Below are 26,217 nucleotides of genomic sequence, written 5' to 3' on the forward strand. Positions count from 1 at the left end.
CAGATTTGGTGACCAACTGAAAAAATGGACTAATGGAGAATTAAAGTTTTGTTTTTCTTCTGTCACTCCATATGAATATTAAAACCATGCTGAATTGAGATTTATCTGAAGGTGCTTCTGTAATTCTGAAATACATTTTGTGTAAATAAAAGCCTGCCACTTTACAAATAGGCACAGCAGTTAGGGCTGTAATAAGCCAACATACCAGAAGCCTTGGTTTTTATAAGGGTGGGTGGGAGGTATTACCTGTGTCAAAATCATAGTCACTGTGCTTAACTCAGGACAGACACAGGAGTTCCTTTTGCTGCTGAAAGACCTACTTACCCATGACTATGCCCTAATATGTATGAAGGTAAGCCAAGGAGATAAGAGCAGTTGCTTCCTTCTCCTATCATATTCAAGAGAAACAGAACAGCCAATAAATCAAATCTGACAACAGTCCAACTCAAGTTTCCATAATCTCAAGGAAGTTGCTGGCCAGAAATAGAAACACAAAATCAGTTATGAGTTGTGGAACCTCAGACAACCTAGATTAAACCAAAACACTTAGTGAGAACTCAGTGAAAAGCAGCTAGGATTTACTGCTGAGGAAGGGACTTGAGGGACCACCGGGCACCTGTCCTGAGTACAAGGGCTGGAAGAGCAGGCTTTCTCTGCAGGAGCGCCATAGCACTGGCGTGGGGAGAGGGTGGCATCAGGTTAGATTGTTGGTTCCCCCTTCTGTCATCAAAGCCTGAGGTAAAGGCCACCAGAGCTACTGAAAGGAGAAAAGGTGAGCTTATTTGCTGGCCAGGCAATGAAACACAGAAGGGAAGACATTCACTTAGGCAGTTTGCTGAGTAGGAAGAGTCAGGAATTTTTAAGTATTAGGAAAAGGTGGTTCTGCTCATTGTAATTAGGATTGAAAAGTAGCATTTCGTGTAGCGTGGCATAATTCTGGAATGTGGATGTGTACAGTTTTAATAAGCTTGATTGTTCATTGGTCCAGAAAAAAGCATTCGGGTACATCCATTGAGATCTCTACCTGGTTACTCATATTGCCTGGTCATTGATTGCCTTCAGCTGACTAGACCCTGTTGTGATAAAACAATATAATCAATGTTGACATCTCCTACACAAGAGGTACTATAAGTAGAAATTTCTTCTATTACACTGATTTTTGGGGAACATTTTATTTACACTAATTATGGAAATGGGTTGGGGGTGCTAGGAGGGAGCATCCTTTAAGTCACTGGGGGCCCAGGCTCTGTGTTGTCCGTTGCTGAAAGCGTGCTGCCTCCTAGAAATTCTGGCATAGAGTAATCTAACAAATCTTTTTTGAGTGGGGAGACAGCAGTTCGGGTGTGTCACATACTGTTTCACCAGCTTCTCATGCTCCTCCCTGTACCAAGGCTTCTCTGTTCACTCCAAGTAACTGGTTTCTCAATCCATCCCCCTGTCCTCATAGGGAAATAAGGAAGGACATTTCCACGTGGGTCCTAGTGTTAGACATCTTTCCATCACAGAAAAAAGTACTTGTGGACGTGATTTATCTCATTGTGGGTGGTTGTGAGTTAGAAGATAATTCATTGTATTGAAGGTGAAGGGGAACTGTTCCATACTGGCCCTATTTACACACCCAAAAATGCCAGGGATGCTTGTATAGTCTGATATGTAGAACAGGTCTTACCAGTGAGTTTTCTGGATTGTAACGGAAGACTTGAGAAGTAGTGGTAGGCTGGAGAGGAAGCCATGTAAAGGAAGTCCCAGTTGGATGGCACTTAAGGCATAAGTGTTTTGAAACCTAGGGGATCTGACTAAGCTGATTGCTGAGGCTGCCCACTGAGAACTCAGTTGTGACTCACACTTTTCTCTCTGCAGCAGATCCAGAGCCAGAACTCTACCTCGATCCTTTCTGCCCTCCTGGTTTCTCCAGTCAGAAATTCCCCATGCAGCATGTGCTGTGTAATCATCCCCCCTGGATCTTCACATGCTTGTGTGCAGAAGGTGACGTCCAGCCTGGGGATCCGGGCCCAGGGCACGAGCAGAAGCAGCCACAAGCCTCTGAGGGGAGACCCTGGAGTGATGAAGCAGAAGGTCCCGGGGGAGAAGGCGCCAGGCCTTTGTTTGGAAGAACAAAGAAAAGGACTCTGGGAGCGTTCTCCAGGCCACCCCAGAGGCAGCCAGTCACCTCTCGGAACAGCCTCAGAGGGGTGGAGTTAGAAGCCAGCCCAGCTCCAACGGGGAACCCTGAGGAAACCGACAAATTGCTGAAGAGGATAGAAGTCTTAGGATTTGGAACCGTCAACTGTGGAGAGTGTGGACTGAGCTTCAGCAAGATGACAAACCTGCTCAGTCACCAGCGAATACACTCAGGGGAGAAGCCCTACGTGTGCGGGGTATGTGAGAAGGGCTTCAGCCTAAAGAAGAGCCTCGCCAGACACCAGAAGGCACACTCGGGGGAGAAGCCGATTGTGTGCAGCGAGTGTGGACGAGGCTTTAACAGGAAGTCAACGCTAATCATACACGAGCGGACACACTCCGGCGAGAAACCTTACATGTGCAGTGAGTGTGGGCGAGGCTTCAGCCAGAAGTCAAACCTTATCATACACCAGAGGACACACTCCGGGGAAAAGCCTTACGTGTGCCGGGAGTGCGGCAAAGGTTTCAGCCAGAAGTCGGCTGTCGTGAGACACCAGAGGACACACCTGGAGGAGAAGACCATCGTGTGCAGTGACTGCGGTCTGGGCTTCAGCGACAGGTCAAACCTCATCTCTCACCAGAGGACACACTCTGGGGAGAAGCCCTACGCCTGCAAGGAGTGTGGGCGATGCTTCAGGCAGAGGACCACCCTTGTCAATCACCAGAGGACACACTCCAAGGAGAAGCCCTACGTGTGCGGGGTGTGTGGGCACAGCTTCAGCCAGAATTCAACCCTCATCTCTCACAGGCGGACGCACACCGGGGAGAAGCCGTATGTGTGTGGGGTGTGCGGGCGAGGCTTTAGTCTCAAGTCACACCTCAACAGACACCAGAACATACACTCAGGGGAGAAGCCAATTGTATGCAAGGACTGTGGCCGGGGCTTCAGCCAGCAATCCAACCTTATCAGACACCAGAGGACGCACTCAGGGGAGAAGCCCATGGTGTGTGGGGAGTGTGGGCGAGGCTTCAGCCAGAAGTCAAACCTTGTTGCACACCAGAGGACGCACTCAGGGGAGAGGCCGTATGTGTGCCGGGAGTGTGGGCGAGGCTTTAGCCACCAGGCGGGTCTCATCAGGCACAAGCGGAAGCACTCGAGGGAGAAGCCCTACATGTGCAGGCAGTGTGGACTGGGCTTTGGCAATAAGTCAGCTCTCATCACACACAAGCGGGCTCACTTGGAAGAGAAGCCTTGTGTGTGCAGAGAGTGTGGCCAAGGCTTTCTCCAAAAGTCACACCTCACCTTACATCAAATGGCACATAAGGGGGAGAAGCCGTATGTGTGCAAGACGTGTGGGCAGGGCTTCAGCCTCAAGTCTCACCTCAGCAGACACAGGAAGACCAAGTCTGTGCACCACAGACTGCCACTGCATCCTGACCCTGAGCCGTGTGCGGGGCAACCTTCCGATTCCTTATACTGTCTCTGAAGGCAAAGATGGGGACAAGGACTAACAGTCAGAATGTTGACACTTTGATGAAATAGAGAAATGCATTCTGTAAGTGGTCAAAGGACGTTTAACTGTTTACTTTCCCCACACTAAGTCTTCTCCATGTTTTGTGGCCTTCGGTTGTAATAAACTTGGCTTCTTTATACATCTGTAACTGTGCCTGTGTCCTTCATTCACTCATCTATAACAGGGATAGGGAATGATACAGACATCTGAAACCCTTAAGTCCACTATTCCACAGGAATTCATTTCCTCAGAAAACAAGAGCCAAATCATTTGTAGATTTATTGGAACGACTGGTCCTTTGTATGGGGAGAGAATCTAGGAACTATGTAAAGAGATTTCACAGGAGGGGAGGGGATCTTCCAGAAAATGTGACTTCCTCTAGTCCAGCTCCATCTGCAGCTACCCCCATCCTTTGGCTCTGACAGCCCCCTTTCCTGCTTCTCTCCTCCCAGCTTTCAAACATCTCTGTTGTTGCCTTTGCCCCTGACTACCTTTGTTGCATTTCTTAGACTTTTTTAGTCCCTGGTCCTTCCATCGGGGGCCCTCTCACCAATACATTGTCCTCAGCACTCCAGTCCCAAGGCCTGATCTTGCAGCTGTGACCAAGCAGAGCCTTGGATCTCAGTTACACCCATATCAGACCACCAAGAAAATGGATAATCTCCAACCACCCCCAGCTATACCACCTCATCAGCACCTCCGTAACTACAGTCAGGCAGTGCATAATGTTTGTCTGCGATGGACTGCATATACAATGGTGGGCTGGTAAGATTATAATGGAGCTGAAAAACTCCTGTCACCTAGTGGCATTGTAGACTTCCCAATGGGACAAGATACAGAGGTGGGTAAGATAGTGCTATGGATCCTGACCCTGTATAGACCTAGGCTAATGTGTGTGCTTGTGTCTTACAGTTTTTAACAACAAAAAAAAAATTAAAATTTTTAAAATAGAAAAAAGCGTATAGGATAAGGATAAAATGAAAAATATTTTTGTACAGCTGTACAATGTTTTTGTTTTAAGCTAAGTTACAAGAGGGTCAAAAAGTAAAAAATTTTAAAGCTTGTAAAGTTAAAAGTTACAGTAGGCTAAGGCTAATTTATTATTGAAGAAAGAAAAGGTCAAATATAAATGGAGTGTAGCCTAAGGGTACAGTATGTACATCTGTAGTAGTGTATAGTAATGTCCCAGGCCTTCATATTCACTCACCACTCACTGACTCACCCAGAGCAACTTCCAGTTCTGCAACGTGCCTTTTATGGTCAATGTCCTATACAGATGTACTTTTTTCTGTCATTTATGCTGTATTTTACCTTATTTTTTCTATGTTTAGATGCACAAAGTCACCCAGAGCAACTTCCAGTTCTGCAATTTACCATTTATGGTAAGTGTCCTGTACAGGTATACCATATTTTTGTCTTTTATGCTGTATTTTACTATACTTTTTTCTATGTTTAGATGCACAAATAACTTACCATTGTGTTACAGTTGCCCACAGTACTCAGTGCCTACAGTACTCAGTGTAACCTGCTGCACAGGTTTGTAGCCTAGAAGCAATAGGCTATGCCATGTAGCCCAGATGTATAGTAGGTTATGACATCTAAGTTTGTGTACGTACACTCTACAGTGTTTGCAAAATGACTAAATCACCTAATGATTTCTCAGAACATATTCTTGTTAAGCAACACTTGACTGTATATGACAATCTTTAACCATGTGTCTTCCTCAGCCCTCCAGTAACAGGGATTAAACCCTTGAAGCCACATTCCTCAATCAGTCCTGTAATACCAGTGTTTAGAACTTTGAATCATGCTCCTCTATCCCAGGACCCAGTCCCCAGGTCAGTCATCAGGTAACTGGTCTAAGGTCTTTCAGCCACACAGTCTCAATAGTTATCCTATCTCAGGGCTTCAGGTGTTTAACCCTATGTAAATATTATTAACCATACCTCCTCCAGTGCGTAGTTTTGCTCAAAATAAGTGTCCTTCAAGGTAAAGATCATCTCAAGGGTACAGACCTTTTTAAGACTTCAGAAGACCCCTTTTTAAGACTTCAGAAATATTTAAGTGTGTGGCTTCTAGACTGTACACAAAATGGTACTAAATTTTAATGGAATCATCCCATAGCACCTTGACACTCAACCCAAATGAGGGGCTTGTCTTGAAGAGCTTTGTGGATATAGGTTTTGTCTAATGGAATGAGCTTCAATAAGAGGCATAGGAAACCCATGACATTTGTAACAGGAACACCAGCTTGCTCTGAAAACGACACAAAAGCCCCTACCTCTTTCTATGGGCCGGAAGGTAGGGTGAGAAACCTACTAAGCTGCAAGCACAGGCCAGTTCTCATGGAAAAGGAGGAATAACTTGGACTGCAGACATCATGGAGAATCACTCTCACGGGCAGTACTGTGCTACAAAGGTAACTGGTGGCATGTGCCAGCTGAACTGCTGAATTTCTATGAACCAGTACCTGCTGTTTCCCCATTTTTTGATAGAAGCACTTTTTCGGGGATAGTTATCCCTGAATCTACACTGGGTGTTAGATATGCTTCTTTGGTTCCCAGGTCTTCAGATAAAGCATCATCTCCACCTTGACCTGATTCAAAGAATGAGATCCCGATCTTTGAGCCAATGCCATAGTGGGATAAGACTTTGGGGGCATCTTAGGAGGGATGAGTATATACTTCACATGGAATGGATATGTGAAAATTGTCTCCAAGATGGACATAATCAATTCCTTCCCTCCTTATATCTATATTATGAGATGGGGTGAAGAGGGGTGTCCTGTTACCTTCCCCATGTATCTGGGCTGGTCTTAGTGACTTGCTTCATCAAGAGGGTGTAGCAGAAATGATATTATGGGACTTCTGAGACTAGTTCATAAGAAGCCTTACAGCTTCTACACTTTGAACCCTGCTGCCATGCTGTGAAAACTTCTAGTCACATGGAGAGGACTTATAGAGGTGCTGTGGTAATCAGCCATAGCTGAGCTAGCCAACAGTGAGCCTCAACTCCAGTCACATGGGAGAGCTATTTTGGAGGCCTGTCCTGTCAGACTTTTCAGATGACTGAAATCCTAGGTGACATCTGCAGCCAAGTGAGGCACCTCAGGTGAGAACCATTCAGCTGAGCTCAGTCAACCTATAGAACTGAGGCATGATGATAGTAGTTGTTTTAAGCCTCAGATTTTAGGATTGTCTGTTATACAGAAATGGATCATTGGAACACATTTATAACCTAGGACTGACTTTGTGATTCCAAATCTCAAAGTCATAATGAAAAAGGTCAAATTTGTCTATACAAAAATAAATTCTGCAAGGCAATTCACACTTACGGCCAAAACAAAAGACAAACTTGATGGACATGCTGTCTTTCCTATCTGCATAATAGCATTAGAAATGAAATTTTAAAAATCAAAAACACAATAGAAGATACTAAAAAACACAAGGACAGATAACAGCATAGGAAGAGAAGTCTTCTTTCATTTGAAGACATCCTTGACATCAGTAAAGATACAAATGAAAACCACACAGAGATTTTTGCACCTGCCAGATTAGCAAAGACTACAAAATTCGAACATAGTATTGTGGACGGTGGAAACAGGCACACTTATACATCAGTCTTGGGAATACAAATTGCCACAAGGCTTCTGGTGGACAACTTGGTAATATCTCTCAAAATTTAAAATTCATATTCTCTTTGAGCCCGAAATCTCACTTAATGAATTTATCCAGTAGCTGTGTATGTTTATGTGCAAAATGATTTAGGTAAGTTATTCAATGCAGTCATGAGTAATTTCAAATTTTAGCAAAGAAAAACATGTTCAGTAGAACTGATTAAATAAAATTCATGCACAAATAGAACAATATGCTGTCATAACAAAGAATGAGAAACATCACTATGTACTTATATGAAAGAATCACCAAGATTAATCAGTGGGAGGAGGGATGGGACAATCAGTCTGAGAACACTGTGTCCAGGGTGCTAAGTTTTAGGTTAAAAAGAGGCAATCAAAGTACGTATTTTTACAAGAGCAAAGTTGGAGAACTTATACTTCCAAATTTCAAAACTTACTATATAGCTCCAGTAGTCAAATAATCAGTGGAGTTTCTTAAAAAAATATAAGCCCAACAGCAGAATTTTCTTCTAAAATGGCCCACAAAGACAATTTGCATTCAAATTTGCATAAGTAGGGTTTTCTGGATGTAATACCATACTATATTTTTCTTTCAAAATGGTCTTGAAAATAGGATTATTTTTCATCCAAATTCACTAAGTCTTATGGGTTTTTAGAAATAAGTCTTATGCCAGGCTTTTCTAAAATGACCCAGAAATGTAACTTTTCATCTAAATTTGCTGAAGTTTTTAGGACATGTGGTCATAAATTCTATGCTACATTATTTTACAAAATTGCCCAGAAATAAATACATTTTTCATTCAAATTCATTCAAATCATGTGTTTTAGGGTACACAAATTCTTGGTCAAATTTCTCCCCAAATGAATAAGAAACATGAGTTTTAAAAATCCAAATTTATATAAAAGTAGGTTTTGGGGAATTAAGTCATATGCTGGATATTTCTCCCCAAATCCCCATGGAAATGTGCTATTTTCATCCAAATCTCAAATTTGGAGGCTTATTGGAACTAAGTCCTACACCAGATTTCCCTTCTAAAATATGCAGAAAATGTCATTTCTTATCCAAGTTCACTGAAATCTTAGGATCTTTGGATCTAAATCATGTATAAGGCTTTTCTTCTAAATGGCCTGGAAATGTGATTTTTTCAATCAAATTGGCTCAAATAATGAAGTTTTTTGGAAATAATTTCTGTGCCAGAATTTTCTTCCAGACTAACCTAAAAATGTGATATTTTATCCAAATATCCTTAATTGTGATTTTTGGGGTAAGCTCTATTCCAGATTGTTCTTTGTAAATGGCTGGGAAATATTACTTTTTCTTAAAATTTACTAATATTGTGAGGTTTATTAGACATAAGTCCTGTACCAGACTTTCTTTCAAAATGACCCCAAACGTGATTTTTTTTTTTCAAAAGTCCAAATTTACTCCAATTTTTTGGCACATCAGCCCTAGGCCAGCTTTTTCTTCCAAAAAGTGGAAGGTTTTTGGATATAAGTGCAATGCAAAAATTTTTTTCCAAAATGACTCGGAAAGATTATTTTTTTCATTCAGACTTGCCAGAAATGTACTTTTGGACATAATTGCATACCATATTTTTCTTCTAAAATGGTGTAAAAAATATTTAATCCAAATCTGCTAAATCTTGGGGTGGGGGCAGGCAGTAGACATGAAGTCCTCACCATAATTTTTTCCCAGTGTGACACAGACTGGGAAAAGAAAAACATGTTCAGTAGAACTGATTAAATAAAAATCGTGCACAAATAGAACAATATGCTGTCATAACAAAGAATGAGAAACATCACTATGTACTTACATGAAGTTATTTATCCATATTCATTCAAATTGTGGAGTTTTTTAGGGTTTTTGTTTGTTTGTTTTTGTTTTTACATAAGCCTTAAAGCAGTTTTTCTCCCCGAAAATGGCCCAGAAACATGATCTTTTATTCAAATTGGCTTAGACCGTAGATTAGTTTGGAAATACATCCATGCCAGATTATTCTAAAATGGCCTGGAAATATGGGTTGGTTTTTTTTTTCACCCAAATCATAGATTTCTGCTGTTTCTGTTGTCGTTCACTTGTTTTCAAGTCCCAGCATAGTGAATTACTGTTTAGATCAGGATACTGTGTCACTAGTGAATACCTGTAAAATCTGTTCTTTTGTTTGGGGCTAGAGTTTCTTTTGTGAAAGGAAAATAATTCACTATGCCAAAAGGAAAAAAAATGAAACTGAAAGCTGGGTCATGCAAATAACTGTCTTTCCTTTTGTTCCTAAACAGATAGCTACAGATAAAAGGTTAATTATCTCCATGGGGCCAGGCATGTTGGCTCACAGCTGTAATCCCAGCACTTTGGGAGGCCAAGGTGAGCGGATCACCTGAGGTCAGGAGTTCGAGACCAGCCTAGCCAACATGGTGAAACCCTGTCTCTACCAAAAAATACAAAAAAAAAGTTAGCTGGGCATGGTGGCGCATGCCCGTAGTCCCAGCTACTGGGGAGGCTGAGGTAGGAAAAGCGCTTGAACCCAGGAGGCAGAGTTTGCAGTGGACTGAGATCACTCCACTCCACTCCAGCCTGAGCAGAAGAGTGAGACCCTGTCAGAAACAGAGAAAGAAAGAGAGAAAGGGGGGTGGGGGGAAGAGTAGGAGGGAGGGAGGAAGAGAGGGAGGAAGGGAGGGAGGAAACTCCACCGGTAGCTACTCTATTTCACCTTATGTAAAGTGCCAATTTACTGAGCACAAGACCAACACATAATTGACTATTCCCCTGCATGCTCCCTTTCTCTCGCAACATGTTGATTACCATACCCTCCCTCTTTTCCCTCTAGCCCACTTTCCCCTTTAAGTATTCCCCTTTAAAGCCATCTTTGGAGAAAGGCATAGGCCTATCTCCTGGACATGTCCTTACCCTTGGCAAAATAAACTTCTAAATTGATTGAGACCTGTCTCAGATTCCTTTTGGTTTACAAATTGGTGACCACGAAGGGACTTTGAGTGGAGGTGGCCCTGACCTTTGACAAATCTCCTATTGGTACTCAGTACCAGCTTGAGCTATCTTCACTACTCAAACCAACAGGACAATTTGCTAAGTCCTGGGAGCTCCTTCTTCCGAAGAATCCCTGATCTCCCAAACTTTGGTTAAGATCTAAGATTTATTGTGCTGTACAACTCCTTTTCTGGAATTTTACTCACTTCCAACAAGTGAGTTTTCCTGCTTCCATGATGATGGAGAGCAGGAAACTCTTTTCTGGAGTTTCAGCTCACTTCCAACCAGGAAGGCAAGTTTGAGTTTTTTTCCTGCTCTTTGGATGGTAGCGAGCAGTCTTCAGCCTGTGCCCTTTTCCTAGCTAAGTAGTTGAATTGGGGTTTTATCTTGGAACTTCTCCTTATGACTAAAAATTAAGATTAACAGTCAGCTGGTCTTAATTTCTTCTTACCATTAGAGCACTCAGTAATTGTATGAATTGTGTGATCATTTTTGTGTTTTGCTTAACTGGTTTTGTTTGTTTCTGTTTTTGTTGTTTCAGTCTTTTTCCCATTAGGTTTGATCGTCTCTACCCGACTTGGTTAAATCTGAAGGAAAGTTCCAAATTATGGGGAATAAATCCTCTGAATTGTCTACATTCCTGTAGCTGGGGAAAAAAAAAAGCCAGCAAAAGGAAGAAAAGAAAGATTTTGACTACCTGAGGGGCTTTGTTTACATAACAAGGCCATCTTTTGCGAGCTAGGGCCAAACTGAAAGAACTATGGTGGCTGCCCCACAGTGTAGTTCAGTAGCTAAGGTTCTGCCTGTTTTCACCACAGCAGCCTGGGTTTGGTTCCTAAATCACGTGTTTTCTGGTTTAAATTTTGTGTTATTAATACTTTTGAAATATCAGCAGGTTGTCCCAGAGAAAATACAGTTAAAAGAGATTTAAAAGGATTTTTAAGAACTCAGTGGTTAAAAGTCAGCTTAATTAAAAGCTGATATCCAAGATGTGTGTGTATGCATATAAGGCCTTTATGCTTTTTCTCTGTCCTAGGATCTCATTTTTTGAGAAAAAGTTTTTTTCTTCTCAGTTGACTGAATTCTGTTTCCTCAAATTACTTTGGCCTGTCTCTCCTTCCTCTTGCCACCCTCTGCTGCATGAAGGATCTAAATCATTTCCAACAGCCTGGGATTCCTTCAAGAAAAGAGAGAAGGCCCCTCCTTTCTGAGGAAAAATCTCTGTTCTTCCATATGGATCCCCAGGAATATAAACAGACAAGTTCCTCTCCAATCTTAAACTGCTTGCCTTTGTATTGTTACCTGATTTTTTAAAAATTATATTATAGCAAACAAATATTTTTCTTTAAAAAGTGTTCTTATTAAAGGGAAATAATTTCTAATTCAAAGGTTATTTATGAAAAAAGACGAAAGATAATAGAGGTTAAAAGGAAAATAATTTTATATGAGTAAGAATTTGTACGGTAAATTTTTTGTCTCAAAATAAAATGACTGGTTATTTAAGAAAGAGGGATATTTAAGATAAAACAAGAAGTCCAAGTGTGGCCGGCCAGGTCTTACTAATCCAGGCCTTCATAACAACTGTTTCAGCACTGACTGAGGGATTAAGTTAAATCTAAAAGCTGAAAGGGCCAGTGACCTTGTGCAAAGGCTGGACTGTAACAAAAGCCCACCAAGAGTTTTGCCTAGGCCTTTCCTGGCCTTGAAACATGACAAGATAATGAAGGAATTCTTAACAGGATACGTTTAGGATTAAGCACGTTTTATTGGGGATCTGAAGAAACTCCCCAGGCCTCCACAAAAGAGTTTACTAGGGTCTGAAGGAACTTCCCAATCCTCCATGATTTAGCAGGAGACAAGATAAGGGTAATCACCCCAGAACCTGTACCCATTTAGATTAAGTGAATTTACTCAGGCTCCAGAGGAAGGTCTTCAGGACTCAGATCTTAGTTATAGATTAAAAGAAGTTAATCACTTATGTCTTTAGATGAATGCATACTTACACATAGACATATAGCTTCGAAGGCATATAAGCTCTGGAAAACTTTGTAATTTTGAGTTGGTCTAGCAGTGTTTTCCAGGTCTTCTCCCTGTAACCGGTTACAGAAATAAGAACTCTCTTCCTCCCCAGTTCATCTGCATCTCATTATTGGGCCACGAGAAATAGCCTGACCCTCAGTTTGGTCTGGGAACGTAGGCATATATCACAAATGGTCTGTGTAAGTCATAATCAACCTTGTAAAAGGAGAATTTATATAAAAAAAACTTTATGTGATCAAGTTGGCTATAGTTAAAATTATTTATAAAAGTCTCTCTAGAGATTAGGCTTTGATATGAAAATACCCTAATACACTAAAGAATTGGTTAGAACAACAAAATTTTCTTAAGGTATTGATTTACTCTTAATAAAATTACAAGAGATTTTTGTTAACCCCAAAATTTAACTTTTATTGTGTCTTACTGTTTTCAGTTTTCTCTCCCCTTTGAGAAGGCCTGAGATAGTAACTCACTCCAACTTTTTTATCAGCTCCTCTAACTTTTTATCCTCAGTTTCTAAATGCTGCTGTGACCTAATGCTAAAAATGTTTTATCTTAAAGATTTAAAGGAAGTGTTTTCTTCCAATATAACATTCTGTGCTCTTAGCTTTTCTTAATATGTCTAAATTGGTTTACAAAATTGAAAACCTGGCTGGGTGCCATGGCTCATGCCTGTAATCCTAGCACTTTGGGAGGCCGTGGTGGGCAGATCACCTGAGGCCAGGGATTCTAGACCAGCCTGGCCAACATGGCAAAACCCCATCTCTAATTAAAATACAAAAAATTAGCCAGGTATAGTGGTGTGCACCTGTAATCCTAGCTACTCGGGAGGCTGAGGCAGGAGAATCACTTGGACGTAGGAGGCGGAGGCTGCAGTGAGCCAAGATTGCACCACTGCACTCCAGCCTGAGTGACAGAATGAGACTCCATCTCAAAAAAAGAAAAAGACAAAAGAAACCTTCACTTAGGACACACTCTTCCTATGTCTGATTAATTCAAGTACCCTTTTTTCATTAGTTTTGACTTGCAGGTTATCTAAATGGACTCCCCACAGGGAACAGCAGTCACACTGCAAAAGGGTTTATTTTTGGGGTTTTTGCCATTTGGTAATTGGACTAACAAACAGATTTTATGCTTTATTGAAATAATTCCTACATCATTATTAAGTTTTGATTTGCTTAGGAAAACTGAGATTAATTTTGTTTTTAATTAAGGCAATTACCTCCATGTAACTTTCTGTATTTTAAAATCCTTGTGCTATTGAGTTACAGGGTTTTGACTCCTGGATGCAAAAAGGACCAAGTTCTGCTGAATCTTAAAACACTGACAGCAGTTAAAGGCTCATCTTCAGACTCAGGAGATGATAACAATAAAAATAAACTGCATTCATAAAACACAGAGCCAGAAATTAAAACTATTCAAACCCTCTAGGCTCAGGGACTATTGAAGAAAAGGTGGGTATGTGAGATTGTAAGGGCTAATTTTGAGAGAGAAAATTATATCAGAGTTTCTCTATAGATTAAACATTAATAATCAAAGAAACACTGATGCAAGACCAGCATCTGGGCCCCTGTGTCAGATTAACAAGATTTTTCTTGGAGTATTAACCTACTCTTTAAAAATTAGAAAAGTTTATAAAAAGGTTTAGGGAAATTATATCTTCTGGTCAAGATGATTAAAATTTAATAGATTTGTTTATAAGACTTGAGGCAGATTTAACTGGCCTCATGCTGTCTTTGTTAGTACTTATTGTTTGGGAAATTAAGTCTCCTCTCTCAAAGAATAAGGCTTTTGCCTTTTAAAAAAACATTTGAATTATCACTTTGGCTGAGTGAATGATTTATTTTACAATGTCCTGTGATCCCATTTATGATATCAAGTGTTTTAAACTGTTTTTATATTTGACAAACTTTCCAAAATCAAGTTCTAAATTCCTTTTAATTTTTTGATATTAGGTCCCCTGAAGTCCAGAAGAGACATGTTTTGCTTATTCGGTATCATAAAATCATACAAGAAGCATCATCAAATATGAAATGGTATTTAACCTTCTTTGGATTATATTTATATAAATGTGTTATTAGTATGTGTTCCAAAATTATATGAGATTCCTGTGATTCTGATATATCTTAGTATATGTTATTAGTAGTAATCATATTATGTCAAATTGTTGTATGCCACAGGAGTAACCAAATTTCCTTGTAAATTGTGTCTTTAACCATGACTGTTCTAAGATTTTCATTATCCACAATTGTGGTTTTACTTTGGTCTGTTTATAGAGTGGTTTATAATCAGCTGTAGAACTCTGAGGAGTACTCTTAAATATGAGTTTCTGATAATATTAGAGATTGTGCCATTGGAATAAAGAGGAAAACTTCCAGAACTCTCATGGAAAGTTGATGTATTCATGAAAGTTGTTGATCAACTATTGAGAAGAACAGGAGTTAATTTCTTGGACTGAACTAATGGAAGATTGAAATAATTACAATAATCCTTTATGACTTTTTTTAAAAAAATTGCCAATTCTTTTTGTTTTATTTTTCAGATTTAAGAAAAGTTTCTCTTCTTTTAAGCTATGTACAGCTTTTAACAATTGAGTAAATTATACTCTAGTGAGCAAAATTTAAAACATAATTTCTTTACCTCATTTCCCCAAAATTTGGAAATTGTTTGTAAGTATTCTTAATTTATGGCAATATAGTTATTTATATAAGCTCAATAAGAAACTGTTTTCTTTTATAACAGGATGTAATTGGAGATACTGGTTAGTTTACCAATGCTTTGACTGGAATGACATATATTCAGACTGCCCTGAGAAAATAAGGCTAACTTTTAGAGCCACTAAAAACCCCTTGGAAACACTGGCCTTATACCTTGTTATTTACAGGGTCCTACCCTGTGGTAAGTAAAGAGCATCACTCTCTGACATACCTAGGAACCCCAAGGTTTTTTGGAGACCTCAAAAAGAAAGTAATTCATTCCATTTATACAGGTATCTGCAGGCACAGATAAATCCTTGACTGGACTTATGGCTTTAAAAAATGGCCTTATCTCAGATTCCTTATGGCAAAGCTTCCAGCAAAGTGAAATTTTTTAAAAAGAGAGCCTATATGGCAAATGATTATTTTTGCTGCACTTTATGTAAATAATCAAGCCAATAATAAGACTAAAACTTACTTTACAAATAAATTGGTCCTACTATGATTTTGTCTTTAATTAAATTGGGGAATTGGAGAGAGAAAAATCATGTTTCAAAATAAACTCTAGTACACCTGTTATTGGATTCTAACCTTGTCAAGTGTTTTTCAATTTTTATTATATTCTACAATTTGGACTGAATTCTAAAATATTTCCTGGCTACAAGTTTCCAAAATAATGTTTTCATTTTTTTCTTCTTTCCTTTCCTTTTTCTGCTCATTTTAAATACTGAAGCTAGACAACATAAACTTCAGAAGAAAATCACAGCAACCTATCTCTATATATAAACAAATTTTTTACCTACCTACTGCTGTATGGACTTAAGTAATATGTATGGACTTAAACCAAATCAATTTTACAGGATTGTTCTCTCTTTTTAAAAAATATTTGTTATTTCTTCATCTTTCCTCTGCTTCCTTTCTCTGTCCTTCACCTATTTTTTCTTTGTAGAATGTGAGACTTCATAACTGGCTAAAAATGAGTTTTCCTACAACATGGGGACCTACCTATCTAGGAATAGGCCATCCCAGTCGTGAGAGATCAGACAAAACCTGAGATCAGAGACTCATTTTCTTCTAAAATGCATTTTCTGAAAGAGTTTAAAAGAAAAAATGGGGAGGTTGGTCCAATGGTAGTGGGTTATCAGAACTTATTAACATTAGTGTCACTAAAGTTGGTATATGACCCCACCACTGCTAAATTTTACTGGCTTTTTAGAAAGTGGTGGTGAGAATTGTGAAAAGAAAATAAATTTACTATGCCAAAAGAAAAATATTAAGCTGAAAGCTGAGTCATGCAAGCAGCTACCTTTCCTTTTGTTCCTAAGTAGATAGCTACAGATAAAAGGTTAAATATTTCCACAGGTAGCTACTTTATGTTCATCTTATCTTACGTAATGTATCAATTTACTTGCTGAGCTTGCTGAGTGTGAGACCAATACATAATTGACTATTCCCTTGCCTTCTCCTTTTCTCTTACAATATGTGGATTACCATACTCTCCCTCTTTCCTCTCTAGCCCACTTTTCTCCTTTAAATATTGAAATCCTGAAAGTCATCTTTGGAGAAAGGCACAGACTTGTCTCCCAGGCACATCTTTCACCTTGGCAAAATAAACTTCTAAGTTGATTGAGAGCTTTGTCAGATATTTTTTTGTTCATACTTTCATTTTCTAGGACCTGATTCTTAAATTTCTTTGACAGTATTGAACACCTAGTTTATGCAAGGACTTATACACTAAAAATTACCCAAGAGTGTCTCTGATTCTGAGCTTTTTATTTTTTTATGACTTTTATTTTTTTTTTTCTTTTTTGAGACGGAGTTTTGCTCTTGTTGCCCAGGCTGGAGTGCAGAGGCGCAATCTCAGCTAACTGCAACCTCCACCTTCCAGGTTCAAGCAATTCTTCTGCCTCAGCCTCCCAAGTAGCTGGGATTACAGGTGCCACCACGCCTAGCTAATTTTTGTATTTTTAGTAGAGACAGGGTTTCACCATGTTGTCCAGGCTGGTCTCTAACTCCTGACCTCAGGTGATCCACCCACCTCTGCCTGCCAAAGTGCTGGGATTGCAGGTGTGAGCCACTGCACCTGGCCAACATTTTTTAAAAGAAATTATACACTTCTAATAGCTGTAAACAAGTTAAACTTAGTCATCCAGGTGTAATGTTACTGAAAATAGCAGAGTAGGGAACTCTAAAATCCTGTCTCTCCACAAAAGCAATGAACAACCTTGCAAAAACTGTTAAGAATCAAATTTTTTGGAACTCTGGGAATCTATTAAAAATCAACAGTAACAAGCAGGGGAGTGCTTACTGAAGAAAGACACTGCTGAATTTTGGTAAAAGTGCTGTGGCATTATAACTTACCTGCTTACCATGCCCCATCATCAGCTTGGTAGCAGCTCAGACAGCAGCTCACATTCCAGATGCAGGTTGCTGGCATCAGAGGAAGAAATACAGACTTATTCTCAAGGAATCATGGCGGTGTGTTTTGATCGTCTGGGCTCCCTGAAGGCTTGGCACAAGGACTTGCTTTTCTTTTACCTGACTCAAACTTTCTCCAAGTCATAAGCAGTTTCTGGGTGGTGGTTGTTGAGAGCATGTAAAAGCAAATATATTAGCCTTAGCCACCTAAGACAAAGGATGACAGTTGGAGCAAGCAACAAGCAGCAAGAAAAGTCTGGGAAGAAAGAGATTACATATGGAGATACTTGGGGAAATGATGACTTTGAAAAGCTTCTGTATATATGAAGAAATCCAGAAGGTCACATACATTCCCAGGCTGGACATATGCCCAGAGACACCTGAAAAGACTCTAATCTCTAACATCTCTCTAACTTTTAGGCTCCACACGAGGGAGTGAAGGTTAAGGCAGAGTTTTAAACAACCTGGCTAAGCATTGAAGGAGTTCCCCATGCAAAGCCAACCTGCAAAGACTGGGAGAGTATTTTATACTTTTGGCTGTCAATATTTCAGGAAATCTCTTCAAATCACTAGCTAACCACTAAGCTAAAATAGCAAAACTTCAGTGGCCAACCACAAGGAATATAGCTTTAACAAAAATGGTTTAGAGAAGTGTCTAAACCATTGAAGTGTTAAACAACAACAAACTACAACAAGCAGCAACAATAAACTCTGGAGAGGGAGGAGAATCTGATTTCCAAAGTTGTCATATTATGCAAAATCTCCACTTCTCCACAAAATGTTATGACACATGCGAAGAAGCAAGAAATGGCCTATTCACAGGAAAATAAGAAATGTATAGAAACAGTCCCTGAAGAAGCCCAGACACTGGACTTACCAGACGAATACTTTAAATCAACTGTCTTCACATATGTTCAAAGAGTTAAAAGGGAACCATGGACAAAGAACTAAAGGAAACCAGAAGAATGATGTGTCACCTTATAGAGAATATCAATAAAGCTATAGAAATTATAAGAAACAACCTAATAGAAATTCTGAAGCTGAAAAGTACAGTTACTGCAATGAAAAATTAATTAGAGTGGTTCAACAGCAGAATAAAGAATAAGCAAACTTGAAGGAAGGTTAATTGAGATCTATTGTATGACGCAAAAAGAATAAAGAAGAATTAACAAAGATAAATAATTCCTGGAGATTCAATGTACAACATGGTAATGACAGTTAACAACAATTTATTTTATAGTGATAATTTGTTAAGAGGATAAATTTTAAATCTAATTACATACATTTACAATGGTAACTATGTAGAGGTACTGGATATGTTTATTAGTTTGGTTGTGATCATTTCACAATGTACACATATGAAAACATCAAATTGTACACTTTAAATATATATACTATTTACATGTCAATAATGTCTCAATAAAGCTGTTTTTAAAAAAAATGAACCAATCCTCAGAGAACTATGGGACAGCCTCAAGCATACCAACATACATATAATGGGAGTCCCAGAAGGAGAAGAAAGAAAGGACCAGAAAATATATTTGAAGAAATCATGGTTAAAAACGCTCCCAATTTGATGAAAGACATGAATCTACACATTCAAGAAACTAAGTGAACTATATAGGCTGGTGCAAAAGTAATTATAGTTTTGCCATTACTTTCAATAACAAAAACCACAATTACTTTTGCACCAATCTTACACAAGTAGGGTAAATGCATAGAGATTCACACTGAGATGCATTGTATTCAAATTATCAAAAGTCACAAGGAGAATCTTGAAAGCAAGAAGAGAGAAGAGGCTCATCACTTACAAAAGATTCTTAATAATATTAGCAGTTGGCTTTTCTTCAGACACTGTGGATGCCAAAAAGACAGTAGAATAAATATTTAAGGTGCTGAAAGAGAAAAAACAAACAAACAAAACCTAGCTAGGTGTGGTGGCTCATGCCTGTAATCCTGACACTTTGGGAGACTGATGTGGGAAGATCACTTGAGCCCAGGAAACATGGCAAGACCCAATCTCTACAAAAAATAGAAAAATTAGCCAGACATGGTGGCTACATATGTAAAGTATTATTGTATTTTTGGCTTGTAACTCCTTTTTTTTTCTACATGATTTAAAAGACAAATGTGTAAATAATCATTATAAACCTATGTTAATTGTCACACAATATATGAAGATGTAATTTGTGGCAATAACAATATAAGGAGAGGACAAAGTTGTATAGGAGCAGAATTTTTATATACTATTGAAAGTAAGTTGGTATAAATTTAAACTAGAGTGCTACAAATTTAAGATGACAATTGTAATTCCCAGAGTAACAATGAAGAAAATAACTAAAAAGATAATGAGAAAAAGAAAAGAGAAGAAATCAAATTGATACACTTTTTTTTTTTTTTTTTGAGACAGAGTCTCATTCTGTTGCCCAGGTTGGAGTGCAGTAGCCACAATCTCAGCTCACTGCAAACTCCACCTCCCGGGTTCAGGTGATTATCTTGCTTCAGCCTCCCAAGAAGCTGGGATTATAGGCATGTGCCACCATGCTTGGCTAATTTTTATACAAAATGATACACTTAAAAATAGCAATTAAACACAAAAGAAGGCAGTATTGCAGGAATTGAAAAATGAAAAATATATAATCCATATATAAAACAAATCCCAAAATGGCAGAAGTAAATGCTTCCTTATCAGTAATTATTTTAAGTATAAATATATTATTTAATTAAAAGGGAGAAATCAGTAGAATGAATTTTTAAAATATGAGCCAACTGTGTACTATCTACAAGAGACTCACTTTAGATCCAAAGGCACAAGAGGTAGACAATGACTAGATAGGAAACATATATTACATGGAAATAGTAACCAAGACAGAGCTGGGGTGACTGTCCTAATATCTGACCAAAAAATCAAAAATTGTTACGAGGGACAAAGAATGATATTATGTTTATGTTATGTTGTATGTTTTTTTTTTTTTTTTTTTTTTCTGAGACGGAGTCTGGCTCTGTCGCCCAGACTGGGGTGCAGTGGCTGGATCTCAGCTCACTGCAAGCTCCGCCTCCCGGGTTTACGCCATTCTCCTGCCTCAGCCTCCGGAGTAGCTGGGACTACAGGCGCCCGCCACCTCGCCCGGCTAGTTTTTTGTATTTTTTAATAGAGACGGGGTTTCACCATGTTAGCCAGGATGGTCTCGATCTCCTGACCTCGTGATCCACCCGTCTCGGCCTCCCAAAGTGCTGGGATTACAGGCTTGAGCCATCGCGCCCGGCCGTTATGTTGTATGTTATGAAAAAGTCAATCCATCAAGAAGTTAGAATAATTATAAACATAGATGTGTAACAGTGTGAGCCCCACAATATATATGAAACAAAAATTACCAAAATTAAGAGAAACAGGCAGTTTTATAATAATGTTGAAGACTTCAGTACCCTATTTTCACTAATGGATTACTGAGCTATAGAGCAACTAGATAGAAGATTAATAAGGAAATAGAGGACTTAAGTATCACTGTAAACCAACTAGACCTAACAGACATATGTAGAACACTTCACCCAACAACAGCAGATTATGCATGCTTCTCAAGTGCACATGAAATATTCTTCAAGGTATGTTAGGCTGCAAAATAATCTTCAATAAGTATGAAAAGGCAGAAATAACACAAAGCATCTCTCAGGCCACAATGAAATGAAAGCAGAAGGCAATAACAGAAGGAAAACTGAAAATTTCACAAATATTTAGCAGAGACAAGGTTTCACTATATGTTGGCCAGGCCGGTCTCCAATTCCTGACCCCAGGTGATCTGCCTGCCTCAGCCTCCCCAAGTGCTGGGATTATAGGCCTGAGCCACTGTGCCCGGCCTGTTTGCCGTCTTTTGAAAAATGTCTATTGATATCCTTAGCCCAGTTTTTGATGAGATTATTTTTGCTGTTGTTAGTAGTCTGAGTTCCTTATAAATTCTGGATATTCATTCCTTGTTGGATGCATAGTTTGCACATATTTTCTCCATTCTGCAGGTTGTCATTTTACTCTGTTGATTATTTTTTTTTGGCATACAGAAGCTTTTTAGTTTAATTAAATTCCATTTGTCTATTTTTGTTTTTGTTGCCTGTACACAAATTTAATAATTTCTAATGATCTCTTGGGTTAATAATAAGTCATATCTGAAATTAGATTTCAGAATTAAAGATACTGGTAACACTATAAATTGAAAATACTTCTGAGCCAAAATGTCCTCAAAAAATAATTCTTAGCCTTAAATGGGAGCAAGGAAGGCTAACATTTAAAAAGTATGTGTGCAAATCAAGAACCTAGGAAAAATTCAGCCAAATAAACCTAAGAAAAAAAGACAAAGGAAAGTATTACACAAATTGGTGTAATAAAAATGTAGGCCTAATCAGTAATGGCTAGTACTATATCCACAATATTGCTGAGGCAGACAATCATCTGTAGTTCAGATTAAGTTAAAAGTCATTAATTTCAGGAAAAATAAATATTACACTGCAAAACATTTAAAAAACATATATTCCATGCTTACAAAAATGTATATACATACACAAACACAAATACACAAATATTTCAAGATTTGAAAATCTAGATAAAATAGATGTTTAGGAAAATACAGCTTATCAAAATTTAAACAAAGCAAGTTAAAAAATAAAAAGAAACCAAAATCACAACAGTCGAAAAGTTAGACAAAAAATTATCTCAAAGACACCATACCTTTGAGGTACTATTAAAATTTTTACCAAAATTAATTTGCTCTATAATCCCAGTGTTTTATCAATGGGTCCAGAAATAGATGAAAAGGTAAAAAGTTAGCAAAGCATTTGTTTAGTTAAAAACAACAAGAACAATTAAAACAACTAAACAACTAAATCCTACTTATTAGCCTAATGGTAGATATACTAAAATAGCAGAGAAACAAATCCTGCAATGTAAAAAAGACTGACACAACCAATTAGGGTTTACCAAGAAGTGTAAGGATAGTTCAACATTAGAAAAACCTATCACTGTAGTTTCCTAAAGGAATTGACTTTTAAAAAGAAAATAACATTTTAATAGATACTGTAAAATTATCCCTTACAAAATAATGCCATACCTGACCAGAGAAATTTTAGAAGTACTGGAAGAGAGAAGATATTTACCTGATTAATGAAATCAACCAAAATCCTGGAATAAACATTGTATTGGATAGTGAAATGCTAGAATAAATGAGAAAATTAAAAATTCTTCAAAAGATTTCCACTGTTATGGTCCCAACTCAGACCATTAGAACAAAGAAATAAGGTTTACAATTATGTTATAATGAAGTTATATAAAGTTATAAGTAAAACAAAACCCTCAGCAATTGCAAATGTTATATTCCAAAATATGTGATGAAAGAAACCGAAAACCTAAGGGAAAGAAGCCAATCTGAACAGGGTGCATACCTTGTGCTTCCAACTATACAGCATTCTGGGAAAGGCAACACTGTAGAGACGATGAAATGATCAGTGGTTGCCAGAGACTCAGGAGGAGGAAGGGAAGGATGAATAGGAGGAGCACGTGGGATTTTCAAGGCAGCAAAACCCTTCTGGATGGTACTGCAATGGCAGGTACATGACATGCATTTGTCAAAACCGATGGATTTTTCCTGGGTGTGATGGCTCACTCCTGTAATTCCAGCATTTTGGGAGGCCAAGGGGTGGTGTTGCTCGAGCCTAGGAGTTTGAGACCAGCCTGGGCAACCCAATTATACAAAAAAATATGAAAATTAGCCGGGTGTGGTGGCGCATGCCTGTAGTCCCAACTACTCAGGAGGCTGAGGCGGGAGGACCCCTTGAGCCCGGAAAGCTGAGGCTGCAGTGAGCTGTAATTGCATCACTTAACTCCAGCGTGGGTGACAAAGTGAGACCCTGTCTCAAAAACAAAACAAACAAAAAAACATAGAACTTTACAACACAAAGAAAGAACACTAATGTAAACGATGAACTTTAGTTAATAATGTTTCAATAGTGGTTCATCAATTGTAACAAATGTTCTACAATAATAAAAAATGTTAATAACAGGAGAAACTATATTGAAGGAAGAAGGGGTTATGGGAATTCCTTTTTTGCCCAAATTTTCTGTAAACCGAAAAATTGCTCTAAAAATAGTCATTTTTATAAAGAGAGTTTTGGTAAGAAAACCATATAAGAAAGAAATAAAACATTCCTATATATCTGCAAATTCAAATGACAAAAAATCATTAAAACTACATCATTTAGACATCAAGAAACACTTTAAGTACCTAGAAACTAACCTATGAAAAAATATCTAAGATTTACAAGAAGAAAGTTATAAAATTTTACTGAGAATATTTCTAAAAGCACATATAATTTAAAAAATACAAACATGATTTCTATAAAAGATTCAATACTTACAGATGTTAATTCCTCCTTTTTCTTACATGCATATTGATCTATAAATGCAATAATATTTTTTTAACTTGAGATTTTTAGTGGACTTGGATACTAAGGTTCATTTACAAGATAAAATTTCTGAGAAGAGCAAAGGAAATCTTGTTAAAGAACAATGGGAGATCCTTTTGTAGTTCGTGTGACGATGGGGTGTTCACACGCATGTGTGACCTGTGCCACCCTTGAACCTTGTTATGACATTGTCACATTATCCATCCAACATGAACTTGAAAAAAAAAAAAGGGGACAAAAAAAGAAAAAAGAATAGGAGACATAGGAGACTTCCTTTAAAAGATTTCAGAACTGCACTGTAAGCCATAATAATTAAGACAGACTTCTATACATATGGGCCTTGAGTTAATGACAAATACTGCATTTCAAAGAGGGAGTGAAAATGAAAGACTTTTAAAGTGTTGTTACAAGCTATATTTATCCTTTGCAAATGGTAAATTAGGTTTCCCACTTTATAGTACTCCCTAACTTAAATTCTGGAAAGGCAGGTTCCTAGCAGCTACTAAAGGTAATAAGTAGATTTCTGCTAAAGGAAAGTCTGAGAGGTCAATGAGCTATGTGTCTAGAAGTTTACCCTGGAAGGAAAAGCCCTGAACTTTACAGGAAGGAGGCCAGGACACATGATGCCATAACTCTTGCCCCAAGTTACTGTCAGGAACCCTGAGTGAACCCATGTCACTGCTACTGGATCACAGCTGAAAAAACTCCTACCTCCTCCTCCTCCAGAGGAAACCTTCTTACTGAGGTGTTTGTGCTCCTGTATCCAAAGAGCCTTGGACACAGAATACATGTACCTCATGGAAGAACATTCTGGAACACTATGAGTAAGGCAGTAAGGAGGCACCTGTGAGCTGCTCTGGAGACTAACCACCATGAATATGATTCCTAAGAGACAATCTCACTTACAAATGATCTATATTAACTCAAGTTAATAACTAATATTCAAGTTAATAACTAATAGTTAATATTCTGGGCTGGCACCCTTGAAGATTTGTTTCTACCCAATATTCCTGAGTTTTTAATTTATATCATCGTGTATAAATGATATACAACAATTATAGACATTTTCAGTAAAACTTTTCTGAGAAAATTAAATCAACTTGCCCCAGACAGCTCCTTCTGTAAATGCAGCCTAGCATCAAATTTCTGTGCTCTTTTTATGAATTCCCCCAAATATTTAAGACTCCAGTTTCCATATAAATTTGTGAACTCCATGTGTTCTGTAGGACTCGTTGAAATAAAGATATAATAAATCATGTAAAGAAGATAGCTGTAAAAAAGTAAAAATGGGAGAACATAATTAATATTAATCTTATTAGAATAAAAATTGTAGCCATGAAACTGCTATGAAAACCCACAAGGCTTCCTATTCTTGTATTCAGTCCTCAATCAGAATTGAGCCCACCTCTTGCCACTTCCTGCTGCAGGTTTGTCTTGAAGGGTAATGGAAACCATGCAGTGCTATGCTGCTGACTTGTGCAAGATAATAGTGACATTACATTCAGCTAGAGCGCCGAGTGACAAGGAAGATAGTGAGAGATCTTACCAGCCACGTTAGTTTTCTTTTTAACTAATAGGCATTGGGAAATCACTGAAAGCTTCAAATAGTAGATACACTTTAGAGAGGTCACTCTGGAGCTATGAAAAATGGATTTACTGGAATAAAGCCAGAGGATGGGAGGTTATTTGAATGGCTACTCTCATAATATAAGTGTAGGAAAATATGAGAACCAAAATATTCTGGAACTAATTACGTAATTAAAATCTGATAACGAAGGGTGTCCTGGAAGTGTCATGTTTATGACAGCTATTTGTTCTGTTTCTTAAAATGTTAAGAGATTAAGACACCTACAGCTCCAAAGGAACACTTGCTTATTCTACCTTCACCCAGTTGCTCACCGGGATATCATCTACTTTCTATAAGATTACAATTACAGAGCTTTCTATAAGATTGCTATTAGATAATAATAATTGCTATTATCTAACAGTATATGTTGGTGTCTCCTAGTAAATTTCCTGGCAACAGACCCAAACAGTGAGATGTCAACAGCAGTGGATGCTTCTAGGGGATAGAATGAGCCGTCTTTGATGAATACAAATTGTATGCTTCACAGAGCATGGACATTTTTTGGATATGTGTGGGTAAGTTCTGAACACTGAGGTTGAAGAAAGAAAGAAAGTGCCAACCTGTGAAGAGTATCACAGGTTTTTCAACTTTATTTTGTGGATAAAGGGTATTTCTAGGATAAGATGGCAGAATTTACGAATCCTCTTTCTCTACATCTAATAAAATTAAGCAAAATTGAAAAACTATATATATATACCAGTATCATTTAAACATCTTAGTTAAAATATGTTAATAAT

At 38.2% G+C, this 26,217-nt stretch overlaps 1 protein-coding gene, 1 long non-coding RNA gene and 1 other non-coding gene across 13 annotated transcripts in view; all 3 read left to right on the forward strand.

The window, feature by feature from the left end:
- Positions 1–3,778, forward strand: part of ZNF133 (zinc finger protein 133) — a 28,974-nt gene extending 25,196 nt beyond the window's left edge. For 4 of the 7 annotated variants that reach the window (XM_037993986.2, XM_073008604.1, XM_073008600.1 and 1 more), the window contains one exon: positions 1,864–3,778. In XM_037993986.2, coding sequence (XP_037849914.1) covers positions 1,864–3,608 — 1,745 coding nt within the window. In that variant the 3' untranslated portion in view covers positions 3,609–3,778. Of the gene's footprint in view, positions 1–1,860 lie in introns of all 7 variants that reach the window. The other 3 variants (XM_007961038.3, XM_073008593.1, XM_073008576.1) reach the window with 1 other exon arrangement.
- Positions 3,779–5,024: 1,246 nt separating this feature from the next.
- The window catches only part of LOC140709498 (uncharacterized), a 34,301-nt gene continuing 13,108 nt past the window's right edge, over positions 5,025–26,217 (forward strand). The window contains exons 1-3 of one of the 5 annotated variants that reach the window (XR_012090032.1): positions 5,025–13,746; positions 14,248–15,190; positions 25,862–25,995. This is a non-coding gene — a long non-coding RNA (uncharacterized lncRNA). Of the gene's footprint in view, positions 13,747–14,247; positions 15,565–15,721; positions 19,563–25,861; positions 25,996–26,217 lie in introns of those variants that run through there. The other 4 variants (XR_012090035.1, XR_012090033.1, XR_012090034.1 and 1 more) reach the window with 4 other exon arrangements.
- On the forward strand, positions 23,964–24,063 carry LOC119622331 (small nucleolar RNA U13). Its single transcript, XR_005238974.1, has one exon. It is a non-coding gene; the product is annotated as a small nucleolar RNA U13 (small nucleolar RNA).

The sequence above is a fragment of the Chlorocebus sabaeus genome, chromosome 2 (genome assembly GCF_047675955.1).
Source record: "Chlorocebus sabaeus isolate Y175 chromosome 2, mChlSab1.0.hap1, whole genome shotgun sequence".
Classification (NCBI taxonomy): domain Eukaryota; kingdom Metazoa; phylum Chordata; class Mammalia; order Primates; family Cercopithecidae; genus Chlorocebus; species Chlorocebus sabaeus.